Below are 26,617 nucleotides of genomic sequence, written 5' to 3'. Positions count from 1 at the left end.
TTATGCACGTTACTCATCTGCCTAGAATAAAGCCTCAGCCACCTCATCCCAGGCCCTGCCTGCTCCCTTCTGGTCGCACTGTCTTGGGGCCTTTGCACATGCACTCTCACTGCCCAGCACACTCTTCCTCTGTTTTCCTGGCTGGCAAACACCTCTGCTCAAACATCACCTCTGCAGAAAGACTTTCTGCACGGCCTCACTGTGGGTGGCCTGCGGCCAGCCCCGGCTCAGTCCACCTGCCCCTGCTAGAACGTATTCCGAAGACCCAGCCAGCACAGCACCGGAGGCAGAGAGCGAGGGGACTGGGCTCCAGGAAGAGGACGGCCAGGGCTGGTGGCCCACAGCCCTCTGGGCCCTGGGCTGAACTGGGCTCTTTGCCCACTTAGAGCCTGTGCCTGCCAGCAGTGGCCAGCAGAGGGCGCTCCAAGGCCATGCTGCCGGTCACTGCGGGGCCATGGGACCTGGGGGGCCTAGTTTGTGCTAGGGGCAGCCGGGGGATTCTGAGCAGCACCCCTGGTTCACACCACAGGTCAGCTGTGCTCCCTGCCTCTGCCCAACCCCTTCCTGCCCCTCCCCCCGACACACACCGGTGTCAGGTGGTCAGACAGGGTGGCTGGGAACACAGAGCAGACTCTTGTTTCGTTCACTCACGGTCCCACCCCTAACAGCAGCACACACCTGACACACACTGCTACTACCACCATCATCACCATCACCACCACCACACCATCACCACCACCATCATCACCACCACCACCATCATCATCATCATCACCACCACCACCACCACCATCACCACCACCATCATCATCATCATCACCATCACCATCACCACCACCATCACCACCACCACCATCATCACCATTATCATCACCACCATCATCACCACCACCACCACCATCACCACCATCATCATCACCATCACCACCTACCACCACCATCACCACCACCATCACCACCACCACCACCACCACCACCATCACCACCATCATCACCACCACCACCTCTGCCATCTCCGCCACTCACCACCGCGGCTGGCGCCAGCAGCGACTGGCAGTGCAGCAGGACGCCGGTGGCTGCCACCTGCTCCAGCCACTTGCGGCTGGCATCACGGCTGCTCTCCTCGTACTCGCCGTTGTTGTTGTAGCGGTAGCTGAGGGCGGCCAGCAGCTGCTCGGAGAAGGTGCACACGGCGGCCACCAGGGCCTGGGAGAAGATGGCGTCCCTGCGCAGCTGCAGCTCTGTGTCTGGGGGAGGAGTGCCAGCGCTGAGTGGGGGGCCCGGCACCTCCACACACACAACCAGACCCCAAGGCTGGATCCACAGAAGTTAGTTCCTCCCAAAGCCCCCAGCACCCCCCCAAATCTCACCGGGAGACACGCTACCTCACCCAGGGACCAGAGGGGTGCCAAGCCCATGCTCACTGCGCCCCTCCATCCCCCCAGCTGAGCCTGGCCCTGAAGAACCCCACTACCATGCACTCGGGCCTTGGGGCAATCTAGGGGGGCATTAGATTGATGAGGTGCCACTGCCACATGGGGTGCATCTCTGGAAGGGACAAGGGAGCAGCCGAGACGGGCACCTCCCAAACCCGCCCGCCGCGCCCCGCTGGCTCTCAGACGCCATCTTCTCCTGGCCTGGGCCGGCCGTCCTGTGTCCTCCGCCAGGGCCATGACAGGCCTGGCTCTCGGCCCCGACACCTTCCCTCAGGCCAAGGAGTGAGGTCTGATCTGACTGGCTGAAGGACTGGGGCAAACCAGGGGCCTGACTGGGGGTGCTGGCAGGGTGGCGCGGGCCGCTCACCTGTGCACTTCAGCAAGGCCAGGAGTAGCTGGTTCTTCCCGTCTGCAAGGAGAGGGAGAGACAGGCAGGTGTGGGGGGAGGGGTCCCAGAGGGGCGGCCCGTGGGCCCTGCCACGCTGCCCCCTCGGAGCACCAGAGCACAGGCTGGGCTCCTGGAGCTCGTACTGTGCAGAGGGTGAATTCCAGGACGCCGGACGCCTGGCCGTGGAAGCCCACACCAGACTCATCTGGCGACATTGGCCAAGATAAGCCAGCACAGCACCTTACTGCCCACAGACAGCCTGAAAGCCTGCATGCTCTGGAGGCTGAGGTCTGAGGATCGCAGTTCAAAGCCAGCCCAGGCAGAAAAGTCCCCATGAGATTCTCATCTCCAAGGAACCACTCAAAAACCACAAGTGGTAGAGTGCTGGCCTTGAGCAAAAACAACTTAGGGACGGTGCCCAGACCGTGAGTTCAAGTCCCATGACTACCAAAAAAACCCTAAGTCCAGCCTGCCAGCCTGCTGACCTCGGATAAGCCTCCTCAGCTGACATGGCCTCCACTTGGGCAGCTCTGTGGTCAGTGTGGACAGCCCTGAGCTCGCTCCCGGAAAAGGGACCCACTCCTCCTGCCCTGCCCTGAGCCTGCAGATGGGCCTGATCCAGAACACCCTTGGCAAGCCGCCCGCCACATGCTGACCTTCCACGTATCTCTGGATGTTGTCCACCAGGGTCTTGATGGAGCTGGGCAGGTTCCAGGGGTCCTCCTGGATGCTGGTCTGGATCAGGCTCCGCCCACGGATCATACATTCTTCTTTCTGCTTGAACTCTGGGGCAGGAAAGAGGCATGAGGGCCAAGGGAGGGAGGGGAGTGGCCCATGACTGTCACCAGATTCCAAAGCTCATACTCCTAGACAGAGACAGCTGGCAGGATACCTGGGTATCGTCAGGTATCACCCACCACGGACAGCAGAGGTGGTAAGCATGCCACTGCTTCATATACCACACCCTTGGCAGACATCACCAATCAACCTCAGAGTTCCCTCCTGCTAGTGTGAAGCTGCAACTCCCACAGCTACAGTGGACATCACGCATGAGTCCTGGCTGCTTTCCTCTCAGAACTGGAGGCTGTAGCTCCAAGTCTCTCAGGGATCCCCTCCGTGGAGGGACATGAGTGGTAATCTAACCCTTTCTCTACACAGAAGAGGAAGCTTAGACACAGTAGAAAAGTGACTTGCTCAAAGTCACATGGCTGGGCACTGGCAGCTGAGCCTTAAACCTGGCCTCAGCAAGGCCATTCAAAGGCCAGCCAGGCACAGGCCTAGGCCTTTCGCCCTCTTCCCAGCCTTCTGAGGTTTCTGTGGGCTCGGTCCCTCTCAGCGCCTCTGCCTCCTGCGGCCTACGTCTGCAGAGGAAAGCCCGAGACAGAGGCGGGGCAGGCACCAGGGCCCGCCTCCTGCCACTTCCTACCTCCTACTTACAGGCAGCCGCCCACCTACATCCAACTGCTACACTCCACAGGAGACCCTGAGGGCAGGGCAGGGCTGAGCTCACCAGTGCCCAGTTCAGGACTGGCACAAGCTGGCTCTCAGGAATCCCTTCCTACCTGCCCAGGATGGTGGACGGTGGGTGGATGGGTAGCTGGATAGGGAGATGTGCTTAGCTGGGTAGATAAGTGGGTAGATGGTGGGTAGTAGCTGGATGGATGGATGGGTGGGTAAATGTGGGTAGTTGGGTAGATCGGTGGGTGGATGGTAGGCGGGTAGGTGGATGGATGGTGGGTAGTAGATGGATGGATGGATAGCTGAATGGGTAGGTGTAGGTAGTTGGGTAGATGGGTGGATGATGGATGGTGGGGGATGGATGGTAGATGGATAGTGGAATGGGTAGATGTGAGTAGTTGGGTGGTAGATGGTAAACAGACAGGTGGGCATGTAGATGAACGGGCAAATACTAGGTGGAAGGACCTGGGACATTTCATTTCAGGTGTCTGAGTTTGGCGCCGCGCTGGGCAGGCCTGGGGACATTCAGTTGTCTGTGTTCACACTGGGTTCACTGCTATGGCTTATCATTGACCTATGCATGACACACTGGCTTTCCATACAGAGCTTGACAAGGTCTTTCCAAAGCTCAGCTTCTAAAAGGGAGGGGAGAGGAACTTTCAATAAGAAGAGGAGAAGCTGTGAATTACAGCTGTGGATTCCCTGAGCCCCGTGGGCCTGTGCAGTCCCACTGGGGTCACCACCCTGCAGCCCGGGAGGGCCAGGGACCGCCCGGGGCACAGAGTCTCCTTGTAGAGCCATGCATGGCAGGGCCTGTGGCCTCTGCCACACATACTTGGGTTTTTTGCTTTTTGGGGGGAGGGGAGAGGGGAGTTTTGTTGGTCATGGGACTTGAACTCCCAGCCTGAGAACTGTCCCTGAGCTTTTTCACTCAAAGCTAGTACTCTACAGCTTTGAGCCACAGCACCATTTCCAGTTTGCTAGCAGGTGGTTAACTGGAAGATAAGAGTCTCACAGAATTTCCTGCCCGGGCTGGCTTTGAACCGTGACCCTCAGATCTCAGCCTCCTGAGCAGCTAGGATTACAGGCGTGAGCCACTGGCGCCCAGCATACTTGGTTTTCTTTTGATAACCCTTTATGCAAGGACAGTTCTCAGCTCTGGGTCTGCACAAAGCAGGCTGTGGATTGGGCTGATCTGGTCCATGGCTCGAACCCACCAATCTGGTGGAGCCTGTGATCTGGTTCCCCGTGGCTTGCCCGCCCCCCTCCTCCACCCCCCCTTCCTTGACCCCTCCCCCCGCAGGCGCCAGCCAATCACCTTGCAGGTTGTGCTCCATGGGGAAGTGCCGGGCCTCCTCGAAGGCCCTGCTCATCACCGGGCCCTGGAGCAGCCCGTTGATGGCGTCCACCTGGTTGAAGAGATGCTCCAGGCAGCCATGCAGCTTGTCCTGCTTGTCCCACGCCATGCGCATGTCACAAGGCAGCTCGTCCCCTGGCAACCGGAAGACCTCAGTCAGCCACCTCTGCCTCCCGCTGGAGGGCCATCGACGTATGATGCATGCTGCCTCTGTCCCCCCACCCCCCACCCACCGGTCGAGCGCATGAATGTGCATTCGCCAGTGACCCCCTTCTGGGGCTGGGGAGACTCCGTGCATTTCTTCTATGTTTCCTGGGTGGTTTGGGTTTGAGTTGAGCTCACACACAACCACACAATCATGCAGCACCCCAAGTACATTCCCTCGCACCCACAGGGGCTGGCTCTTAGGTTCCTGTGAGCAGCACAGACAAAGTTCCCAGTCAACACGCACAGCGTGCCACACCACCAATACACAGCCCCACTCTGCACTTACCGGACCCCATCTCGTCGCTGCCCAGGTAGGAGCTGTTGCTCCTCACGCTGGTGTAGGACAGGACCGAGTCCCGGTTGCTGTTACACTCGCTGCAACGGGGAGACACAGCTCAGGGACCTCCGCTCACCTCCAGCCCAGCCCCTCGGCCCTCTTTTTGGAGGATGGACGAAGGCTTGGCCTCGAGTAGATACTGGGCAGGGTGCAGCCCATTGCCTGCGAGGGAGGAAACTTCCAGAAACACAGGGGGGAGGACAGCAAGCATCTTCAGCCAGGTGTCACCATGGTCCCTCATCTGCAGGGCCCCCACGCACCCGCCTCCTCCCTAGACAGCCCTGCCGGACATGTCTGCCCGTGCCACACTAGGCCAAAGGGAACGAGTCAGGGAGTTGGAACCGGGGGCGGCCTTCTGAACAATGCAGGGGAAAATAAATCCATTAAAATGAAAACTCGGGGGCTGGGAATGAGGCTTCGTGGTAGAGCGCTTGCCTAGCATGCATAAACCCTGGGTTCGATTCCTCAGTACCACATACAAGGAAAAAGCCGGAAGTGGTGCTGTGGCTCAAGTGGTAGAGTGCCAGCCTTGAGCAAAAGAAGCTCAGGGACAGTGCCCAGGCCCTGAGTTCAAGCCCCCAGGACCAGCAAGAAAAAAAGAAAAAAGAAAAAAAAAAGTAGAAAACCCAGGATGCTATTGTCCAGAAAGAAGCGTACTCATTACCTAACTTATGAAACCGTAACCCCTCTGCACATCACCTTTATCGTAACAATAAAAAAAATCTATTTAAAATATTGTTTTTAAAGTCCACTCTTAAAACTTGAAGAAAAAAAACAAACCCAGAGCTGGACAAACTTGGACCCAAGTCCAAGGACAGCAGCCAGATGTCTACCATGCCACACGGTGAACACTGGACACAGGATGGACCGCGTGTGTCCAGCAGGTACCCCCTCCCCACCCCATGGGGCTCAGAACCCCTCACTCATCCACCCGCTGTGTGAGCCAGAGCCTGGGCCCACTGCATGCTGGGCAGCGCCCCCCCCCCAGCTCCACGCACCTGTAGGAGTCGCGGTAGCTCATGGTGTCGTGGCCCGAATCCTCCTGGTCCTCCTCGGACACCTTGAAGCACACCTTCTTGCTGCCCCCGTGGTCAGTCCTGTCTGCCTCGCTCTCCTCACTCACCAGCGGGGAGGACGAGGACGAGGCCCCCTCGGCCAGCGGTGCGTCGCAGGCCCCCAGGGAGGTGGGCTCCGTGATGGTGGACAGCAGCCTGCGGGAGGGCAGGCCCGCGGGGTCAGCGCTGCACAGGGTCCCGGGCTCTGAGCCTCCCCGCCGACCTCACAGAGGGACTTCCCCAGTGCCTTTTGCCCCTCCTTGAAAGCCCCTCAAACCTCTCCAGGCTCACCTATCCCCTCCCCCCCCCGACCCACAGTGTGCATTCCACAGCGCCATCTTACGGGCAAGCTAACCGGGCTCCAGGCGAGGCCACAGCGCCTGCCTCCTCCTGCAGCCTCCCCCAGAGCCGGCCCCCATGAGAGCTGTGCACACTGTAACTGTGAGTCCACGCACTGCACACTGACCCCCCACGGCCCCCTCCTAGGCTCAGAGGCCAAAAGCAAGTGATGTGACCACTCCCAGACTCCATTTCCTCATCTGTAAAATGGGATCTATCAGGATCTGCCTCCAGCCAAGTGCACCCTGGCCACCGTGGAGCCGCCTCCGTCCAGCTGTGGGGCCTGTGGGCCGTGTACGTTCCACAGTGCCGCTCCTGCTCCTGCGGGTGGCGGCCAGCGGTGGCCCTGCGGGTCCTGTAGTCCCACAGCCCCGGGGCGGCGTGTCCAGTGGCCTTTCCAGGTTGGTAAATTATCAACGTTCCTGGCTCCCTCTCCAAGTAACTCTGGCCCCAGAGGCTTCAGCAGAGCAGGTTCTGGGCAGGGGCCGCTCTGCTCTGGGGCACCTGGCACCTCCCAAGGGGAGGCACTGTCTGGTGGTTGGGGACAGGGATGGGGCACAGGACGCCCCGCTACAAAGAGGAGTGCCTGGCTAGGCACCAGTGACTCACACCTGTTATCCTAGCTACTCTTGAGAACTGCAGTTCAAAGCCAACCTGGGCTAACAAACGGGAGACTTATCTCCAATGAACAAACAAAACAGCCAGAACTGGGGTGAGTGTGCTCCAAGTGGCAGAACGGCAGCTGAGAGATAACAGGCCTAATGCGTTCCAGGTCCCGCCCCTGAGCCCTGCCCCCAGCACCGGGCCCCACCCCCAAGCCCCGAGCCCCGTCCCCAGCACCGGGCCACACCCCCAAGCCCGGAGCCCCACCCTGAGCCCATCCCAGAATCCCGCCCCGAGCCCCGTCCCTGAGCCCCGAGCTCCGCCCCTAGCTCTGGGCCCCACCCCCAAGCCCTGATCCCTGCCTCCAGCACCGGGCCCCACCCCCAAGCCCTAAGCCCCGCCCTGAGACCCGCCCCTGAGCCCTGCCCCTGAGTCCCAAGCCCCGCCCCTAACCCTGGGGCCCCAGTACCGGGCCCCACCCCCAAGCCCTGAGCCCCACCCCAAGCCCCGCCCCTGAGCCCTGCCCCCAGCCCCGAGCCCCGCCCCTAGCCCTGGGCTCCAGGCCGGACCACACCTGTTGATCTGGGAGACGTACTGCCGCATCTCCCTGAGGGCCACGTCCAGCTTGGTGAAGAGCTGCAGGAAGGCGTCCTGCACCTCGCGCTCCTCCTGCTTCAGCAGGAAGCTCAGGCCTCGCTCCTCGGGGCTGCTGGCGCCCAGGTCCAGGGCGTCGCCGTCAGCAGTGGGCAGGCACCTCCAGGAAGGGGCAGCCATGGTGGTGATGCAGTGCTGCGTGTAGGACTTGGGGTTCAGGTGTCCTGGAACAGAGCAGGGAACTGCGCTCGAATACAGCCCCACACACAGCCCTTGGGGGAGGGGGTACAGGTGCGCCACAGAGCCCTTTCCACAGCTCTGTCTGGGGGCAGGAACGAGGTTTGGAACTTGTGCTTTCTAGGCTGGTGGTCTACACTGAGCCATGCCTCCAGCCTTGGTTTTAGCTAGTTATTTGTAGAACGGGGTCTTGCTTCCCATCCAGGTGTGTGGGCCTGGGGCCTGAGACATGACCTGACTATGCTAGGCACCCTGTCATTGTGGGATGGCTGGCATGTGGCACCACCTCCAGCCTCCCTCTGGGGACACCGAGTCTCACAGAGTTTCTACGCAGGCTAGCCTTCAACTGTAGCCCTCCTGATCTCAGCCTCTCAAGTAAGCCAGCGTTGTAGGCTTGAGCCACCAGTGCCTGGTCTCCCCTTTCTAATACTTTTGAAATGACTAGGGTATCTCAAGAGGAAAGTTTGTTTTCTGTTAATATGTTTTTAGCCACTGAGGTCTTTTTTTTTCCACGTGAAGCATAGACATAGTGGCTGGAGCTCCAGCAGCTACACTTGACTATGAGGCATCCTGAAGGTTAGAGGTAATGACTCAGAGAGAGAGGAGCAGCCTGTACTTCTGGTGACACTGGCGTCCCTGCTCCACACCTGGACCGGGGGCCCTCAGACACTGGGTTCGTATCTGCCCTGTGAGATCCACGCAGGTACCTTGCTCCGGGTCAAGGCCGATGAGGGAAGGCTTACGGCCGAAGCGAATGCTGAAGGAGCGGCCGACCGAGGGGGTGGTCTTGGGGTAGGACACTTCCATGAGGTTGATGTGACAGTTGGTGGGGCAGAAGTCCAGGCCGCACAGCGGGTGGGGGTCGGGGGATGCCTGCTTGAAGGGGGGGCTGACCCTGTTCCTCAGCTGGGCTGCGAACTGAGGAAGAGGGGAAGCGGGTGGTGAGGCCGAGGCCCGCGCTGCTCCAGCCCAGGCCGCAGGTCCCTGAACGGAATGAGGGAGCAACAGCTCGGAACGTAAAGGGGGGGGCCTGGGGCTCCCCTACGGGGTCCCAGTTTCACAGCCAGCCTGGCAGGAGCAGAGGCCACCGAGAGCTTATGGGCATCGCTTCACCACATCACCCCAGGGCTGGCAGGGAGGACCCCGTCTCTAGAGACGGGAAGCACGTGGCCCGGGCCTTGCCAGCCAGCCACCCTGAGCGAGACCGGAAGGGCCTTCGAGTCACCACGGGAGACTGGAAACGAGGCGAGGCATGGAGCAAGGTCCCCTCCTGCGCTAGCTACCGAAACACCCAGGTGTCACCACAGCTGAGGCCACCGGGTGTGGTGGGTCTCGGTCCCCGGTGCTTCTCCTGCGCGGGGCACGGGTGGGGGGAGGGGGGCCGCACCTCCCGGTAGCAGGCGATCCTGCGGCCCACGCTCTCCAGCCTGGTGTCACAGAGGTGGCGGAACTCGTAGTGGGACATGGTTACGATGGCGCCGCTCATAGCCATGAGGCGCCCGCAGTTCTGCACGAAGGTTCTGTCCGCGGCCGCCAAGGCCTCCAGGACCTGCGAGGGAGGGCAGGCGCGGGGCTCAGTACCCCCACACACACCCCGGCTCCGCGGGGCGTCGGGCGCCCGCCGAGGGAATAGGGGCCTCCCCGGTTTCCCCGGGGGTGGGGAGCAGGGATGCCCAGGCACAGCCAGACCTTGGCCGCCAGGCGGAAGCAGCCCCGGGGCTCCACGATCTTCTCCAGCACGTGGCACCGCACGCCCGCCGTGCTCACGTACTCGTACACCACGCCGTGCTCCAGGGGACCGTTGTCCACCGTCAGGCTGACCACGGGGCCGTCCTCGCGCAGGCTCAGCTGGGGGCCCAGCGACAGCAGGGGAAGGGCTGGAAGCCGAGGGCAGATAGGGCTGGGTGAAGGCCACGGTGAGGAAAGGGGGTGTCTGCTGAACGGGGGTGGGGGGAGCTCAGAAGGTTCTGGTCCCCCTGGGAGACTGACCCAGGGAGCCACTGGGGTAGGCGGGCCCAGCCTCAGGGTAGCAGGCCATTTGGGGCTGGGGGGGGTGGATCTAACCCTAAGGATCCTCAACAGGATGGACAGAGCTGAGGAACCAGGGTTGGAAAGACAGCGGGATGAGAACTGAGGTCAATAACAATGGGGCCAACCAGTCAGCCACAGAGCCATGAACCGAGGAAGCTTCTAGAAGCAGCAACAGATGAGAAGATGGGAGACTCTCTAGAGCCTCAGAGGGAAGTGCAGGCCCAGGGCGGGCATTTTGGGAGCTGCAGGATGGTCATTTGGGAGCTGCAGGATGGTCAGTGTGTCCAGTGTTTGTGACAGCTGCCCCTGGAGACCACGGAAGCCACAGCCACAAGGACATGGTGTGGGGGAGGGGGAGGGGGAGCAGCTCCCTCACCTGGGTCAGGATGGTCCTCCTCCCTGGCACCCTGGCTACCAGGGTCCTCGGGGGTCTCCTGGCTGGCCCGTGCCTGCTGGGCGTCCTCGGGGGTATGGTAGACCCACTGGTACAGACCCTGAGAGGAGGCATCAGGGGAGGGCCGGGGAGGGACAAGACAAAGCTCAGGCTCTAAGCCTGGTGGTGACTCTGCATCCAGAGAGGCCCCTCTATTCCCTCCCCGCCCCCCACCACGGGGGAGCCGCGGTCACAGCGTGGCCATTCTGTGCCAAGGGAGAACAATGTCAGCCAAGGCCGAGGCACCACGGCTCACGCCTGTCATTCTAGCTACTCAGGAGGCTGAGATCTGAGGATCGCAATGCAAAACCAGCCTGGGCAGAAAAGTCCCGGTAAGACTTAATCTCCAATAAACCACCAAAAAACTGGAAGTGGCGCTGTGGCTCAAGTGGCAGAGCGCTCGCCTTGAGCTGAAGAGCTGAGGGACAGCGCCCAGGCCCAGGGCAGGCAGCAGGTGCTCCATCAACAGCGGCTGGGCGCCACGGATGGGGCTGCTGAGCTGCTACCACCTGCCCCTGCCCCTGGCCCCCAACACCAAGGACACGCCCCACCAACTCAACCATCGCCCCACCGGACATCATCCACGGTGCTCTACAGTTACAACATGCAGTCCCCAGTCATCGCCCCCCCACCCCCCGGAAGGGGAGCGCGGCCCTCCACCTGGGCTGCCGGCTCACCAGGGCCTCTTCCCGCCGGCTGCGGAAGGCCTGGAAGTGCTCCAGGACCTCCAGGGCACCCCCGCTCGCCACGCTGCTGCCGTCAACCTTCAGGACGCACTGGCCGGCGCAGAGCCCTGCGGCCAGGGATGGGGAACCTGGGGCAGGAGCACGGGCAACGATGGACAGACGCCGGCCCCACCCCAAACGCACACCCCAGCCTGCACCGCCACCCGCTCCCCCACACCGGGCTGGTCCAGGCCGGAGTCTCTCTCCCTGCAGGAGACACTGGGGCTTGGGGAGCCTGCGTGTTCCTGGGCCATCCTGGGCACTACGAGCTGCCAGCAGCATCCAAGTCTTAAGTAACAAGATACAGACCCACCCTAAAGTACTCCCAGATTTTCATCTGCCTTCATCCTCTAACCACAAAAGCAAACAATGAGTGCATAAGCTTTACAAAGAGGACCTGCGGGGGGGGGGGGGGGGTTGGCTCTCCGAAGGCAGAGTGCAGGGGAAGGCAGTCCAGAACACAAGACCTCTGTCTGGTGGCCCTGGGCTCAACCAGGCCACGCACAGGCCGGAAAAGGTGCATTTCTGGCTTTTCTTAGGAAACCCAGCCTGGCAGGTGTGGGCTCCCTGTCCTGGCTGAGAACCACCACCGCTGTGGGGTGAAGCCCTGCGTCCTTCACCTCTCCTTGTCCTCCTCTCGGGTCCCTCTGCCCACCTGAGAGCTGCGTTTAGAAAATGAGTGCTCACAGGGTGCTGGCCCGCAGAGGCGGTGTCGCAGCTCTGGAGGACTCTGAGCTCCACCGCCCAGACAGCCTGGGGCCCAAAGCCACCCTCAGCCCCGCGGTTCCTGCTCACCTCTGCCCACCGCATAGACGCAGGGCGGGGAGGCCCCTCGGATCTGGAAGCTCAGGGCCTCTGGGTGGTCGGGGACTTTGATGGTCCTGCGAGGGTGGAAGCCAAGAGAGATGGTAAGGGAGAGCCACAGCTCCCCGGGCGTGAGGACCAGCTGCGGAGCCCCCGCCTCCAAGGCCTCCACTCCAGAGCACGAAGAAAAACACCGCTGCGCAGCCCCAGGCCGGGCCCAGGGGACTCACTCTTTGGCCTTGGTGGCCACCAGCAGGCGCAGCGGGCGGCGGGAGCAGAAAGACTGGTTCAGGATGGTCTCCACCTCCGAGAAGGGGCGCAGGAACACGAGGTCCTCGTTGATGGAGTAGATCTTCCTCCCCGCCTGCAGACCGGCCATCTTGGTGGGAGGGGGTGGGAACACAAGTACAGGGGTTACTGACGTCCTTCCTCCTCACTAAGGAGCCCAGAATGTTCTAGAAACTCGGCGTGGCCCCTGCAATCCAGCAGGACTGGGGTGAGGAGTCTGACTCTGGATGACAAGCTGCAAAGGGGGCACTGAAGGGGGGGTGGCTGTCGGCTGACTGGGACACTGATGGTGCTGGCCATACTGTGGTGGCCACCGGGGGGTGACCACGGAGACCCAGCCAGGACAGGAGCCGACAGGCTGACCGGAACCAGGACTCGGGGCCACCTCCTGCCAGCACTGGGAACAATGTGAGTGTGTGGCTCACAGCCCTCGGATCCTCCATGACACGGTGAGCAAATGTCTCACCACAGACCCTCCCCCCACCACACCCCAAGAAGCAATGGACAAACCACTGATCCCCAGCCAGGGAAGGCTTTTCCAGCATCCCAGCCTAAAACCCTTTCCTGCGCTTCCAGGCATGGTCCAGCAGGGGGCACCAGGGGGTACACAGGACCATCCTGAGCACCTGCTCCATCCCAGATCAGCTTCCATAGACATGGGCTTTGACCGGGACCCCAGGAAAGGGAGGAAGGAACAGCAGTGTCCACCCTTGTGCCCCCTGTCCCCCACTCCCATCCCCGGGACGCCTTCTGGGCCTCACCTCGGCCAGGGAGCCCCTCTGCACCGACTTCACCACCACAGCCTTGTTCTTTTCCTCGATGTCAAAGCCGTAGTCCTCCTCCTGGGGCAGGATCTGAGGGCCCCAGGCAAAAGACCCACCAAGTGGGGGAGGCGCCGAGGGCAGACACGCCCGGACCCCACAGGACTGGCCCCGCGGCTCCCCACGTCCCAGGTCTGTAGGTAGGGGTGCGGGCTGCAGCCTGCAGGGCAGCAGCCACAGTTGGGCCGGCAAGATGGAGGAAAACCAGAGTGCTGCCTGGCACAGAGTAGGTGAGCGATGCGTATCTATCAAATGAGGAACCACCACAGCCAGGGGTGGGTGCCCTCCCGCCTGCCAGCCTGAGCACAGCCCTCCTCCACACCAGGCTCCGGCATCGAGCATACCACAGCTGCTCAATAAACGTCCAGTAGCCTAATGAATAATATAAACCCCAAAGTACCCTGCCACCAACAACAACTTGGGGTAGGAAGGGAACCTGAGGCATGCAGCCCTTTCACAGGGCAGGGTGGCAGAGTGTCAGAAGGTTTGAGGGTTTTGATAGAAATACAGGAGCTCAGAAAACATCCACTGAAAGCCGGGCACGCCAGTGGCTCACACCTGTAATCCCAGCTACTCAGGAGGCTGAGATCTAAGGACCCCAGTTTGAAGCTGGCCTGGGCAGAAAAGTCCCCATGAGCCTCTTATCTCAAATTAACCACTCAAAAACTGGAAGTGGAGCTGTGGCTCAAGTGGTAGAGTGTTAGCCTTGAGCACAAGGAGGCTCCAGGACAGCACCCAGGTCCTGAGTTCAAGCCACCACCAACCCCCTCCTCCTCCCAAAAAATCCACTGAGTGCCGGCAGTGTCTGATCGGGTTGGCAAATGCTGCTTTGAATTTCATGGACTATGACAGCAACTGAATGTGGGCAGGATGCTGGTCGCTAAGGACTACAGCTCTGGGCTCTAGCTCACCCCACCCCCCAGTACACAGCTGGGCGTCCTGAACCCCTAGTTCACCAGACAGCACCCTGCTGAGTGCCCTGCCCGGCCAGGATCTGCAGGCAGCCGAAGGCTGCGCCCAGGGGGGTCTGGAGGAGGAGGGTGCCAGCTCAGCCCTGCTCCTACCAGCAGCCGCTTGGCCAGAATGTTCTCCAACAGCTTGAAGTCATTGCGAAGCAGTTTGTTCCTGCTGCCGGTCCCCTCCATCTCCTCGTCGGCGTGGAAGCGGAAGTACTGTGGCTCGTCCTTGAACTCGCTCTTCTCCAGCACTGCGGGCACAGAGGCACAGGCAGGGCACGTGGTCAGACTCGCGCAGCCAGGGCTCAGCAGCCGTGGGCAACGCTGGCGGCCACAGGCGGGTGCCGTGCCCTGTACAAGTTTGGTTTGGCCACGGTGGTATTGAACAGAGATGGAATTATGGGCCAACACTAACATATTAGGGTATTTCACAGGCGGATCTGGCTTTCTGACTTCTCTAGAAAATTCTAAACTTGTCCCGGCTGCTGTAAAGACACGTTGTAAAGCCAAAGGAGCGAGGGATGGCGGCAGCAGGTCAGCACGGGTTGCCCGGAAGCCCCAGTGAGTACAGGAATTTGAGAAATGATTGTCTGGACGACACCACAGAGGGTGCTGGGGAAACTGACGTGTTGGAGAGAAAAAAATTAGAAGCAGATCCCTACCTCACACTGTATTTCAATTAAAGACTCACATATCAGCAGCCAGGCTACAGCTAATGTAGGATCCACTCCCTGTCCTCGGGTAGAACACAAGTCCACACGCAGGAGCCCAAAGAGCACTGTGGGGCGTTAAGACCTTCAGCCAGTCACGACCCCACAGGTAGGAAGTGGGTTCAAAGACTCCTGAAGTGTCCTGTCCACATCCAGTGACAGGTTAAGTATGTAGAATACATTAAAACTAACAAATCAAGCCAGGCTCTGGTCAGTAAATCTGTTATCCTGGCTCCTCAGGAGGCTGAGATCTAAGGATCACAGTTCAAAGCCAGATTGAGCAGGAAAGTCCATGAGACTCGTATCTCTGATGAATCACCAAAAAGCCAGAAGTGGAGCTGGGTTCAAGGGTTGGGATACTAGCATTGAGTGAAAAAGCTCAGAGAGCGTGCCCAGGCCTTGAGTTTTAAGCCCCAGGACTGGCCCACAACAAAGAAATAAAATCAAGACAGAAAACCTAACAAATTGACCAGGAAAGGCTCAGAAACCTGAAGGCAAACGGGTAGAGGATATACACAAGTAACCAGCAGGCTAGGAAACCAGCAAGAGGCCAGCCATGTGCAGCTGGAAACACAGCACCCTAGTGATTGGAAGCAAGCCTTGCGTTTCTTCAGCCTGGGATGGAAGACTCCACACGCCAAACCCAGCCACTACGTACCCTTAGGAATAAAGATTGGTTGCAAACAGCCATGCTTTTTTTTTTTTTAACCAATCACCTGTGGCTACCAAAAATTGGATCATTGTGACAGTGAATGCAGGACCCAGAAAGCCTAAGTCTGCATAGCCTGGCCCTGGGTACTACCCAGCCTGGGCACAAGCCGGGAGACGGCCCACATCGCTGCTGTGGAGTGTGGTCTCTGAGGCCGGGCACATGATGGCCATGCGCTTAGCTTCCTTTGTACTCCTTTAACAGAGAACAGAGAAGCTAAGTGAACTGCCCAGGGTCACAGAGCCTACAGGTGCCAGAACAACCCTCACCCCAGCATTTCTCCCCCATGCTCCCCCGTTATAAAAGCAGTACGTTGAAAGGGAGACAGCAAGGCTCAATGAGGTGGGTAGGTCTGCAGAGAGAACCCCTACCTCAGCCTGAGCCACGAGACACCAGTGGCCCCGCGGCTGAGGCTCCGTCCTAACTCGTGGCTAAACGGAAGGCCCAGAAGGCATCTCCTCCTCCTCCGTTACAGAAGAGCTCCTGGCACACTGCCCGTCCCAGCCCTCCATTACCTCTTGGAGACATCAGACATGTAAATTGCTACTTTCTAGGAGACAAGGGCAGAGGGGGAACTTGCTCTGCCTCCACTATGATCAGGAAGTAAGAAGGTTCTGGAGCCGGACGCTAGTGGCTCTCGCCTATAATCCTAACTACTCAGGAGGTTGAAATCTGAGGATGGAAGTTCAAAGCCAGCCAGAGAAAGGAAAGTCCATAAGACTCTTATCTCCAATGAACCCCCAGAAAACCGGAAGTGGCGCTGTGGCTCAAGTGGTAGAGCGCTGAAGAGCTGAGGGATAGTGCCCCACAGCCGACAAATAAAAGAAAAAGAAAAAGAAAAAAAAAGATTCTGGAAGGCGCAGGGGGTGCAGTGTTGGTCTCTGCGGAGATGTCTGTGGGGCTGAGGTTGTTCAGGTTGTGCGGCTGGCTCAGCCAGTGGGCCCGGTGTCCCTCTCACCAGGCCAGTCAGGCTTGGTATATACAGATGTGGGTTCAAATCCCTGCCCGGGCCCCTGTGACGCTCAGCCTCTCCTCTGGCCTCTCTAAGCCATCTATAGGCACCGTAGGGTCAGGGTGGCATGACGTGGCTCGGTGTCCCTGTGCTGGGCACCACCAGGCACCGTAGGGTCAGGGTGACATGACGTGGCTCGGTGTCCCTGTGCTGGGCACCACCAGCCTCGAGGGCTCCTCCCGGGCACATTAGGGCCCACAGGCCAGTTTGGACGTGGCAGAGGGGGCCGTGACCACGCAGCCACACAGCCTGGCCCTGCCATCACCGCGGCCACACCCCAGGGGCCCCAGCCCTTTCCTATTTTAGTCTGCTTTTGAGTTTGTGGCAGAGCAGGGGACAGCCGCATCCTACTCCCCCCAGGGACCCTGAAGGCATCAAGGCTGTCCCCCGAATCCCTCTCCCTCCCACCCTCCCCACCCCCGCCCCGGCATGTCCTCAGACAGCGGCCTTCCCAGAACAGCAGCTGGGACAGACCCCTAATTACCCTTACCCACAAATGAGGGGTTCTGCCAGCTGACGGGTGGAGGACGGGGCTTGCAGGCCCCGGGGCTTCTGGGAATGAAAGGTTTGGTGAGCCTGGCCCGTCTACAGCTGCTGGGGACATGGTGGCAGGAGGGAGGGACTTCTGACCCCACAGAACCACGGGCTTGCCAGTTCAAGGAAGGTCTCCCGGGGGAAACCGAGGCCCAAAGGAGTACACACCCAGTGAGAGTCAGCAAGAGCGCGCCTGGCCCCCAACCTGCGGCTTACAAGGCAGGAAGACCAGGGGTCGGAACACCATGTCCCACATCTGTTTTGTAAATAAAGTTTTATTGTTTCCAGGCTGTCTGTAGCTGGAAGACAGAGGAGAGCAGAGGTGGCAGAGGCCACGCAGGTCTGTGTGCTTCCTCTCCAGCCTTTAACAAGCCACTTCATCCACCTGAGTTAGACCCAAACAGCCAAGACCAGAGTTGTGGCCGAGACCATCCCAGCTCGGTCTCCTGTGTGAGCACCAATTACGCCCTTCCAGTGGCACCTAGGCCAAGCCACGTCACTCTCCCCTAGACTCATGCCCGCACCTCCTCCCAGTCCCTGCTCACTCCCCCAGCCACCAGCTGCTGCCAGAGAGCCAGAGACAGTGGTGTCAACCCCAGTCAGCTGGGACCTCGGCGCCCAGGCCTCCTGGGAGACCCCACGGCTCAGCAGGGAAGTTCTCCTCACAGCCCTCAACACCGCGGAAGACATGGCACATGTGCGCACGTGCACACGCCGCACACACAGGTGCACACACAGGCACACGCACTCAGAGGCGGTGAGTGGCATGCCACCACTGCCCAGCACTGTGCCTGGCACGCACTGGTCACCAAGCAGAGAACAGCACAGCAGACTGGAAGGACAGACGGGGTCTGTCCAGCCAGAGCACATGGCTCTGAGAAAAGCAAGTCCCTGCTGGGAAAAGCCGCAGAGGGAGGGACGTGAGAGACGCGTGCAAGGCATCAAGGAGACACACCGAATGACCCAAAGGGCGCAGGTACAGGGGAAAGTGCCAAGGTAAAGGTCCTGAGGAATGCTCAGGCCCCAGGCCCCTGGGCTGAAGGCAGGGATTACCATGGTGCATGAAGCCGTTGTTACACAGGCCCACGCCGAGTGCCACCGCTTCCTCCCGCGTCTGGCAGTCCCCCTGGAACAGATAGAAGAGGCGACGTTAGGTGGGCCGGCATCAAGCCGCTGAGTGTGGGCACCTGTGCCCAGAACGCAATGGACACCTGACAGATGTGTCTGTGATTCTTCCTGAGAGACCACAACAAGGCTGCTTTCCCAGAGTGCAGGGGGCACCAGGGACTGGCCCACCCTGGCTAGATCTGGGGTCTCGTGTACACTCGGCCACCGCCCTACCACTGAGCCTCAATCCCCAAATTTGGATGACAAATGTGAACCACAAAGCCCAACAAAATGTAGAGATTTTAGCCAGGTCCCAGTGGCTCATGATCCTCATAACTCAGAAGGCTGAGATCTGGAAGGCTGTGGTTAGAAAAACCAGCCTAGGCAGAAAAGACCATGGGAATCCATCTCTAAACCAGCAGAATAGGGTGCAATGGCTCATACCTGTCATTCTAGCTACTTGGGAGGTTGAGATCTGAGGATCACGGTTCAAAACCAGACTGGGCAGGAAAGCCTATGAGACTCTTTATCTCCAATTAGACAGCAAAAAGCTGGAAGTGGAATTATGGCTCATAATGGTAGTGTGTGAGCCTTGAGCACAAAAGCTCAGGGACAGCGCCCAGGTCCAGAGTTCAAGCCATAGGACCAGCACAAAAATAAAATAACCAACCATCAAGTAAGCATGCTAGATAAATGAGAGACTCTGGGTTCAAACCCTGGTACTCTCGAGAAAAAAAAAGGCCGGGCACTGGTAGCTCACGCCTATAATCAGACAGGCAGCTCCTGGATCCAAGTGGGTAAGGGAGGGTGGCGGGCTCACAGCCAGGCCAGGCAGGCACTGGGAGAAAGGCTGGCCCACCGTAAGCAGCTGTCCCCAGCTCTGAGGGCCACACCTGGCCCAGGGGCTGCAGACCCAGTTCTCAATCTGGGAGGCCGAGCCAGCATCGGTCCCCGCTGGGCTTCTCACAGGCAGGGCTCATGCCCACTATCCACAAAGGAGCCGGGCAGCGCCAGCAGCAGGGTGTAAGGGTCCCAGTGACAGGCCCTGAGGAGGAAGCTGGCCGCATCCTGCCAGTACCAGTGACAGTGGCAGGTGGCAGGTGCTCCCTGAAGGTCATGTTTGGCCCTGCAGTCTCTCCCTCAACCTCCCCACAGAGCTCTGAAGCCACTGAAGGAGGAGATGTTGACAGTAGTTTGAGCTTGATTTTACAAGTTGGGAAACTGAGGCATGAGGAATGGAGGGATAGCAGAGTGGGTGGAGGCAAGTCACCACCCCGAGGCAGCAAGGGGTTTAGAGCTCCATACTTCCTGCAATGCCGAGTTCGAACCCAGAGCCTGCCAGGTCCCTTCAGGCGCGGGCTCGTGCTTCACGGCAAGCATCGATGTGCACAGCACACAGGCAATACACTCACTCTGTTCCAATTCTTTTTCAAGGATTTTCTTAAACTTTCGAAGTCACTTAGCACCCGGGAAAATTGACTTCACAGATTGGCTGTGATTTCTTAGCAATTGCTAGTAATTTGTGCAATGTGAGAAAAATCCAGCCAGCCAGCTGATCTGAATGGAATGAAGTTTCTAGAATTGCTCAACTGGACAGCTAACGGGGGCGGGGGGGGGGAGGGGACGGTCGACACAGAGCTCCCTGCCCACTTGGCCTCTCTGGGCCCTGGTACCGCAACTGCTGCAGCGGCTAGAAGACTGAGTAAGATGAGGTACAAATCCCTCCAGGGCCCAGGAGTGGAAGCAGTGTGTCAACAGGAGGAGGAGAGGCAGGGAAGGCGGCTTGGGGAGCCCTTATCCACAAAAGGGCTTGGGGAGCCCCTATCCACGAAGCAAGCACCACGCAAATGCTCCAGATGGGAGCCAGAATGAACCGGCTTGCCCAGGTTTAAATTGAAAGCCCAACATGGGGCGCGGGGGGAGGGGGAGGATGAGTCCACCAATGGGTGAGCGGAGCGTGAGCATGGCCCCCAGCCCTGGGCAGTGACAAGGCAGGGCATTCACAGATCGCTGGTCCCTGAAACACGGTCCTCCAGGCAGCAGCCTGCAGAGGGGTGGCTTTCAGGAAATGATGGCATCACGACCAAGGGACTGGCAGGGGGAGGCCAACCCCTCCACGCCAGAGTTCACAGCCAAAGCAGAGCCAGCTTCACCCAACCCTGAGCCTGCCGACACCCGGACCCCAGCCCCCGGGACAGAGGAGGCTCGGTTCTGTTCTCAAAGGGCCCAGGACACATCCAGGGAAAGCAGGGACCTTGGACACCTGCTCCGTGAAATGAACATCAGGAAAGGGGAGACTGTAGTTCAGCCTGCAGGATAGAGAGGCAGGACCAGCCCTTTCCTATCGAGGAGCTGAGTTCATTTCAGGTAAGACTCAGACCTCTGTGCACAGAGGTAGAAACTGCACGAAGCCATGAATGCGATGGACTATGTTTACCAAGGATGAAGATCTGATATGTATTTTGCCACAATTTAAAAAAATGAGAGGAGCCAAGAACCAGTGGCTCATACCTGTAATCCTAGCTACTCAGGAGGCTGTGATCTAAGAATACTGGTCCAAAGAAAGCCAGGGCAGGAAAATCCATGAGATTCTTATCTCTGTTAAACCACCAAAAAGCCAAAGTGGCGTTGTGGCTCAAGTAGTAGAGCGCTAGCCTTGAGTGAAAGAAAAAAACAAAAAGCGCAGTACCCAGGTCTAGAGCTCAGGTCCCAGAACTGGCACAAAGGGGGAAAAAAGAGGACTTTTTTAAAGCCTGAGGAAGTCCCAGGGAACCAGGGGCCGGCGCGTGCTCACCTGCGCCAGTAGCCAGTCCACCAGCTTGCTGCCCGGAAGCACAGACTTGTAGGTCTTCAGGTGGTGGTCACGGTCCCTGTGGGCGAGGCAGCGGGTGAACAGGGGATGGATGAGGGGCCACCCTGGGTTCTGGGACCCCGTGTAGGGATGAAGAGGAGCAGAGGGAAGCAAGTGCCAGCCTGGACCCCTCCTGACCCACAGTATGGTTGGCCTCGGGCTCTCGACTCTCTCTCGCCCGAGGGCATGGCTGTCTGGAGACGCTGGGGCTGTGGAACCCAGCGTGATGCAGCACAGGCTGCCCACCGTGCCCGGATGACCCACAGCAGGACCCAGCTGACTGAATGTGGACAGCGAGAAGGCAAGGGCACTCCGTCCCTGAGCAGAGGTGAGCGGTGCATGCAGGCCTCGTTGGCCAGTTTACGCTAGCCGAAGGGGCGGCCTCCCTCAGGCTGGCACGGGCACAGGCATGAGACCCCAGCAGAAAGCCGGCCAGGGGAAGGGGGTCCCGGGCTCCCTGCAGGGCCAAACCACAGAGCTCTCTGCCAAGCAGGAGGTCAGAGGCTGAGGGAGGGGCTGGAGGAAGACTTGTGGGGACACACTGAGGCTGCAAATCGGGGTACACATGATGCCCGCCCACTGCTTCTTCCTGCCGCTGGCAAAGTGTAGCAGCAAGAGTCGGGGCTGACACAGGAGGGAGGGCCTGGGTTCCGTGGGCAGCAATACAGAATGAGTCCTCCCCTGAGTCCTCTTCAGCCTCTGCAAAAGGGCATGACCCTGAGAATAGGGCGGACAGAGCTGCGCCTGGGTGAGATGGGGGTCGGCCTCTCTGTCCCTTCCTGTGTCACTCTAAGCTCCGTGGTGAAGAGATCGAAGGGAAGGGGCCCTGGCTTCACGGAGGCACACTGGCAAGATGGGCCCGCCTTCCACCAGTCACGCCACACACGTGTACCCAGGGCCACGCTGCCCTACGCCTGGCCTCTCCATGCGCGGCCGCTTTTACGCTCCATCAATAAAAGGGAATCATCACATGCGAGGACACAGATGCAGATGCTCCGCTGAACAGCCGGACCCCAGAGAGAAAGTGAGGGGAAGGGGTCGGGGGCAGAGCCCAGACACACACAGACGAGCACCCAAGGGGTGGCCTGGCCGTGACCCCGTGGGGGAGCGGGCCGAGCCTCCCTTCACAGCCACCTTCACTGGTTTCTGCTTCTCTGAAACCCTCTCATCCTCCTGGAGACCCCACAGGGCAGACATCATCACTGAACCCCAGGAGACGTGGGCAGGGCCTGGGCTTGGCTGCCAGCCGCAGCCGTGGCAGCGTGAGAGAAGACAGGACGACGTGGGGACTCACTTGACCACCGGGGTGTAGAGGCTGTGAAGACGGCAGTAGAGCCTGACACCCTGGAAGGAGACGGGGGAGTGAGGGAGCAGCAGGCTGTGGGCACGGGCCCCGCACGGAGTGCCCTCTATGGGGGTCAGGGGTCGGAGGTTGACTACCTTGGACATGACGTCCTCCAGCTCACTGCGGGCCTTGTAGGTGCCGTCATCGTAGCGGAAGCGGTACATCACCTGCTCGTTCTTGAACTGGTGCTTGTCGGACACTGGGGGGGGATGGGAGGAGTGAGGCGGGACTTCCTCTCTGCCCCACCCAGCCAGTGCTCCAGTATCGGCCAATCCTGTGAGGCCCCACCCTGCACCCTGTCCCCAGCCCCCACTGCCCCCTTGTAGTCCCTGCAGTCCCCTGGGCCTAGCAGGCTCTGCCTGGCAACCAGCAGGGCCTTCCTCTGTGCCACATCTCACAAGCAAAGCCCCCACCATCCTCTGTAAGTCCTGCGCCCTCTGACCTTCCCCCCCAGACCTACCTGTGCCCTCTGGCCTCAGGCTCTAGGCTTCCCTGTAGGTTTTATGCTAACTTCACCCTCTAGCCCCACTCGGTTCTGTGCCCTCTGACCTCACCTGTTCTTGCAGGGGGAGGCAAACTGCTGGCCTGCATGCCAGTCCCTGGAGAGCTAACTTGGAGTCTTCCTGGGCCCCCGGAGCTGGGCTCCTCATGGAACTGTGTGCCCAGCTGGCTCCACTACCACCCCGCGCTCACTACTTCCTCGGACCCTCCTGAGACCCCACTGTCCTCTGCCACCCTCCCCGCCTCGACCAGACACACACAGACACCTTCTGCGCCCATCTCCCCTACCCCAGCCGTGGCAAGCCCCTCCCGTCCTGCCCAGCGCCACATGAACACCGCGTCCACATAATAGGCACTTAATAAATGTCACCACATGGCCAAACCCTGAACAATGGCTTCTTTCCAGTCTCAAAACATCACACAGAAAATTCTGCTCCCGACCCCCAACTTTCTAAGGGGTCCTTGCTGTGCAGGCACTAGAGAAAGGCTGCTTCTTGTCTGCCAGGGCAGACATGGGAGGGTGGTGGGCACTCTGCCAGGGGACAGGAAGCTGCATGGAAGCTTGGGAACGCCTGCCAGGGTCTGAGCGGCTCCCCTCCGCTGCACCAGCCCCCCACTCACCATGGTGGATAATACCATTCTCCAACAGGGCTTGGCCCAAGTTGACCCCTTCTTCTGTCTTGCTGATTTCACCGATTTCCAGGAGCCAGGCAACAAACTCACTGCCAGAAACAGAAGATGCCATTGAAAGGACTTGGCCTGGCCAGCCCCATCCACACGGGGGAATGGCCGCCTGGCCAGCCCCATCCACATGGGGGAATGGCTGCCAGACCTCCCCACAGGCCAGGAAGCAGAGGTCCCCACAGCCTGCAGAGACCCCTTGGGTCTGTCTTCCCTCATGGGTGAAGTGGACGCATCTGTCAATAGACTGATGGTGCATTAATAAGAACGGCTGGATGAGTGGATGGACAGGGAAGGGAGGGAGGGAGGATAAAAGGGAGGGCAGACAGATGGATATGTGGGTGGATGGATGGTGGACAAGTGCGTGGATAGATGAACATATGAATGGTGGATGGCTAGATGGATGGTGGATGGCTAGATGGATAGCAGATGGATAGTGGATGGTTGCATGGATGGATGGATGGATGGACGGACGGTAGATGGATGAGTGAGTGGGTGGATATACACTGGGAGGATAGTGGATGGATAGCGGATGAATGCATGGTGGGTAGATGGATGTGCGAGTAGGTGGATATACACTGAATGGAAAATGGTTGGAATGACAGTGGATGAGCAGATGGTAAGTAGGTGGATGGGTGAGTGGATGAATAAACATTGAATGGAGGGTAGTGGATGGATGGATGGTGGGTAGATGGAGGGGTGAGTGGGTGGATATATACTGGAGGATGGTTGGACAGTGGATGCACAGATGGTAGATGGATGGGTGAGTGGATGAATATACATTGAATGGAAGATAATAGATGGATAGTGGATGAATGGATGAGTGGGCGGATATACACTGAATGGAGGATAGTGGATGGATGGATGGTAGGTAGATGGAGGGGTGAGTGGGTGGATATACACTGGGAGGATAATGGATGGATAGTGGCTGGACGGATGGTGGGTAGATGGAGCGGTGAGTGGGTGGATATACACTGAATGGAAGATGGCTGGACAGACAGTGGATGGATAATAGAGGAAGAAGGCACGATGAGCAAGACAAGCAAGCAGCTAACTGGACAGGATAATGGATAGATGGATGACTCGATGGGCAGATGGCCAAGCACATGAGTACAGAGATAAATAGGAAGAAATCATAGTAGGCCCAAAGGAGCACAGAGAGTCAGGAAAGCTAATGGTGATCAAATCGTGTTAATTCCCATGCTCAAACGCTCAGACAGCCCCCACCTCCCAGATCTCATCTCTGCCCACGTGAGGAGGCCCTGCCATCTCCCACCTCCCTGCTCTCATCACTACACCCCCACACTGTGTCTCAGCCCTGCCCACCTTAAGCCATTCCAGACTCCTTCCTGCCCCAGGGCCTACACTGGCCTGGAAATGTCCTTCCCCCACTCTTCATCCTCAAGGTCTCAGCACGTGACCCCTCCTCACAGGTGCAGCCCCTGCCCACCCCACCAACGTGCTGCCCAGCCCTGGTGGTCTTCCTTCAGTTCTGGAGGTACCATGTTTACAGGGTTTCTCGTGTTTACCTCGCACTTCCCTAGCCAGAGCAGAATCTCCGTGTGGGTAGAGACAGTGGAGTTATGTTTGTTTCGTGCTCTATGCCGGCCCCTAGAAGAGGGAGAAGGCCCCGGGAAAAGAGACAGGGACCCCCAACCACACTGTCTGAACCAAGGGAGGAATAAACAGGCTAGGGAATGAAAAGGGCTGTCCTTGCAGGGTGCCGGTGGTTCATGCCTGTCATCCTCGCTACTCAGGAGGCTGAGATCTGAGGATCGAGGTTCAAAGCCAGCCCAGGCAGCAAAGTCCATGAGACTCTTATCTCCAATAAACCACCAGAAAGCCAAAAGTGACGCTGTGGCTCAAGTGGTAGAGCGCTCACCTTGAGCTGAAGAACTCAAGGACAATGCCCAGGCCCTGAGTTCAAGCCCCACAACCAACCAAAAAAAAAAAAAGCAAGAAAGGAAAAAAAGAAAAAGAAAAGGGATGTCCTGGAGTCCACAGGGAAACTGAGGCCTGAGGAAGAAAAATAGCTTTTCTGTGCTTGTCAGTCAGAGATTAGGGGTTCTCCCAGACCCCAGGACCAGCTCTAATGAGGGCTTCTCAAGCAGGGCCACAGCGTGCCTCTACAGCTTATCCAAACCAGCTGTCCCACCTCTAATTACAGGTAGGTGGGTGGGCGGGCGGGCGGGAGAAGAGGCTAATTTTAGCTTTGTAGCGCTGGCAGGGAAGGCCCGGCCTGCATTAGGTAGAGGTGTGCTGGGGCCCTCACAAAGCCCAGGCTGGAGGCCATGGGGGTGAAAAGAAGGGCACGTGTCCTGCGGAGCACACAGACCCTGGCCGCCCCCAGGGCGTCCTCTGAGTGCCCAGACTCAGGGTGGGCAGAGGCCACCAATGGGTCCGGGAGAGGACATCTCTCTAAGGAGCTGGCGCCTGGCATTAAGGCTGCTGTCTGGATGTCCCCTTGGGCCACCTCTGGTCCTACCAGCAGTCCTGTAATGGGGAAGGGGATGGGAAGTGTCCCATGGCAGCCAGCCCACAAGCCACAACCGCCACGATCCAGCCTAAACTGGGCCTTGCCAGCATCTGGGTGATGCAGTAAGGGCTTGCAGCTTGCTGGGGCAACTTGGGCACACTGGTGTCTTCTCTGGGCCTTAGCAGGATCCACCTGCCAAATGATACAGTCAGGGGCCTTCTGATTTAGTGGCTGTGTGTGTGTGTGTGTGTGTATGTGTGTGTGTTACTAGAGCTTGAACTCAAGGCCTTATGTGTACTTGGCAGGAACTGAGTCATGCTGCCAGTACATTCCTTCACGGGTCATTGTGCTTTTGGCCTGGGCCCACACCTGCATCCAAATTCATTGATTTTGCACTGGGATGACAGGCACAGGCCACCACACCCAGTTACTGGTTGAGAAGGGGTCTCCCCCATATGCCCAGGCTGGACTCGAACCACAGTGCTCCCCATCTCAGCCTCCCAAGCAACCAGGGTTCCAGGCATGCTGGTGAGAGGTAACTGGGTAGACTTTCGCCTATGAAACCTTAAGCTAGCTAAAACTCCTTTCTGATCCAGGGAGCTGGGACGGCTGTAAATGGGCA

General features: G+C 59.1%; 1 protein-coding gene across 1 annotated transcript in view; it reads right to left on the bottom strand.

Annotated features, from left to right (window-relative positions):
* Prex1 (phosphatidylinositol-3,4,5-trisphosphate-dependent Rac exchange factor 1) overlaps positions 1-26,617 on the bottom strand; it is a 77,017-nt gene that overhangs the window by 6,319 nt on the left and 44,081 nt on the right. The window contains exons 12-32 of the mRNA XM_013024315.1: positions 23,460-23,560; positions 22,433-22,536; positions 22,287-22,336; positions 20,936-21,011; positions 18,088-18,160; positions 14,178-14,320; positions 13,054-13,146; positions 12,235-12,383; positions 11,996-12,081; positions 11,153-11,289; positions 10,419-10,536; positions 9,701-9,888; positions 9,399-9,560; positions 8,719-8,929; positions 7,755-7,998; positions 6,182-6,394; positions 5,133-5,221; positions 4,601-4,774; positions 2,481-2,609; positions 1,804-1,845; positions 1,027-1,247 (exon numbers count right to left, since the gene is read on the bottom strand). Of these exons, the coding sequence (XP_012879769.1) occupies positions 1,027-1,247; positions 1,804-1,845; positions 2,481-2,609; positions 4,601-4,774; positions 5,133-5,221; positions 6,182-6,394; positions 7,755-7,998; positions 8,719-8,929; positions 9,399-9,560; positions 9,701-9,888; positions 10,419-10,536; positions 11,153-11,289; positions 11,996-12,081; positions 12,235-12,383; positions 13,054-13,146; positions 14,178-14,320; positions 18,088-18,160; positions 20,936-21,011; positions 22,287-22,336; positions 22,433-22,536; positions 23,460-23,560 (2,803 nt within the window). The remainder of the gene's footprint in view (positions 1-1,026; positions 1,248-1,803; positions 1,846-2,480; positions 2,610-4,600; positions 4,775-5,132; positions 5,222-6,181; positions 6,395-7,754; positions 7,999-8,718; positions 8,930-9,398; positions 9,561-9,700; positions 9,889-10,418; positions 10,537-11,152; positions 11,290-11,995; positions 12,082-12,234; positions 12,384-13,053; positions 13,147-14,177; positions 14,321-18,087; positions 18,161-20,935; positions 21,012-22,286; positions 22,337-22,432; positions 22,537-23,459; positions 23,561-26,617) is intronic.

This window comes from Dipodomys ordii, unplaced genomic scaffold, assembly GCF_000151885.1.
Source record: "Dipodomys ordii isolate 6190 unplaced genomic scaffold, Dord_2.0 Scaffold75, whole genome shotgun sequence".
NCBI lineage: Eukaryota > Metazoa > Chordata > Mammalia > Rodentia > Heteromyidae > Dipodomys > Dipodomys ordii.
Note: the sequence above shows the minus strand (reverse complement) of the source record. Positions and strands in the feature narration are given on the sequence as shown.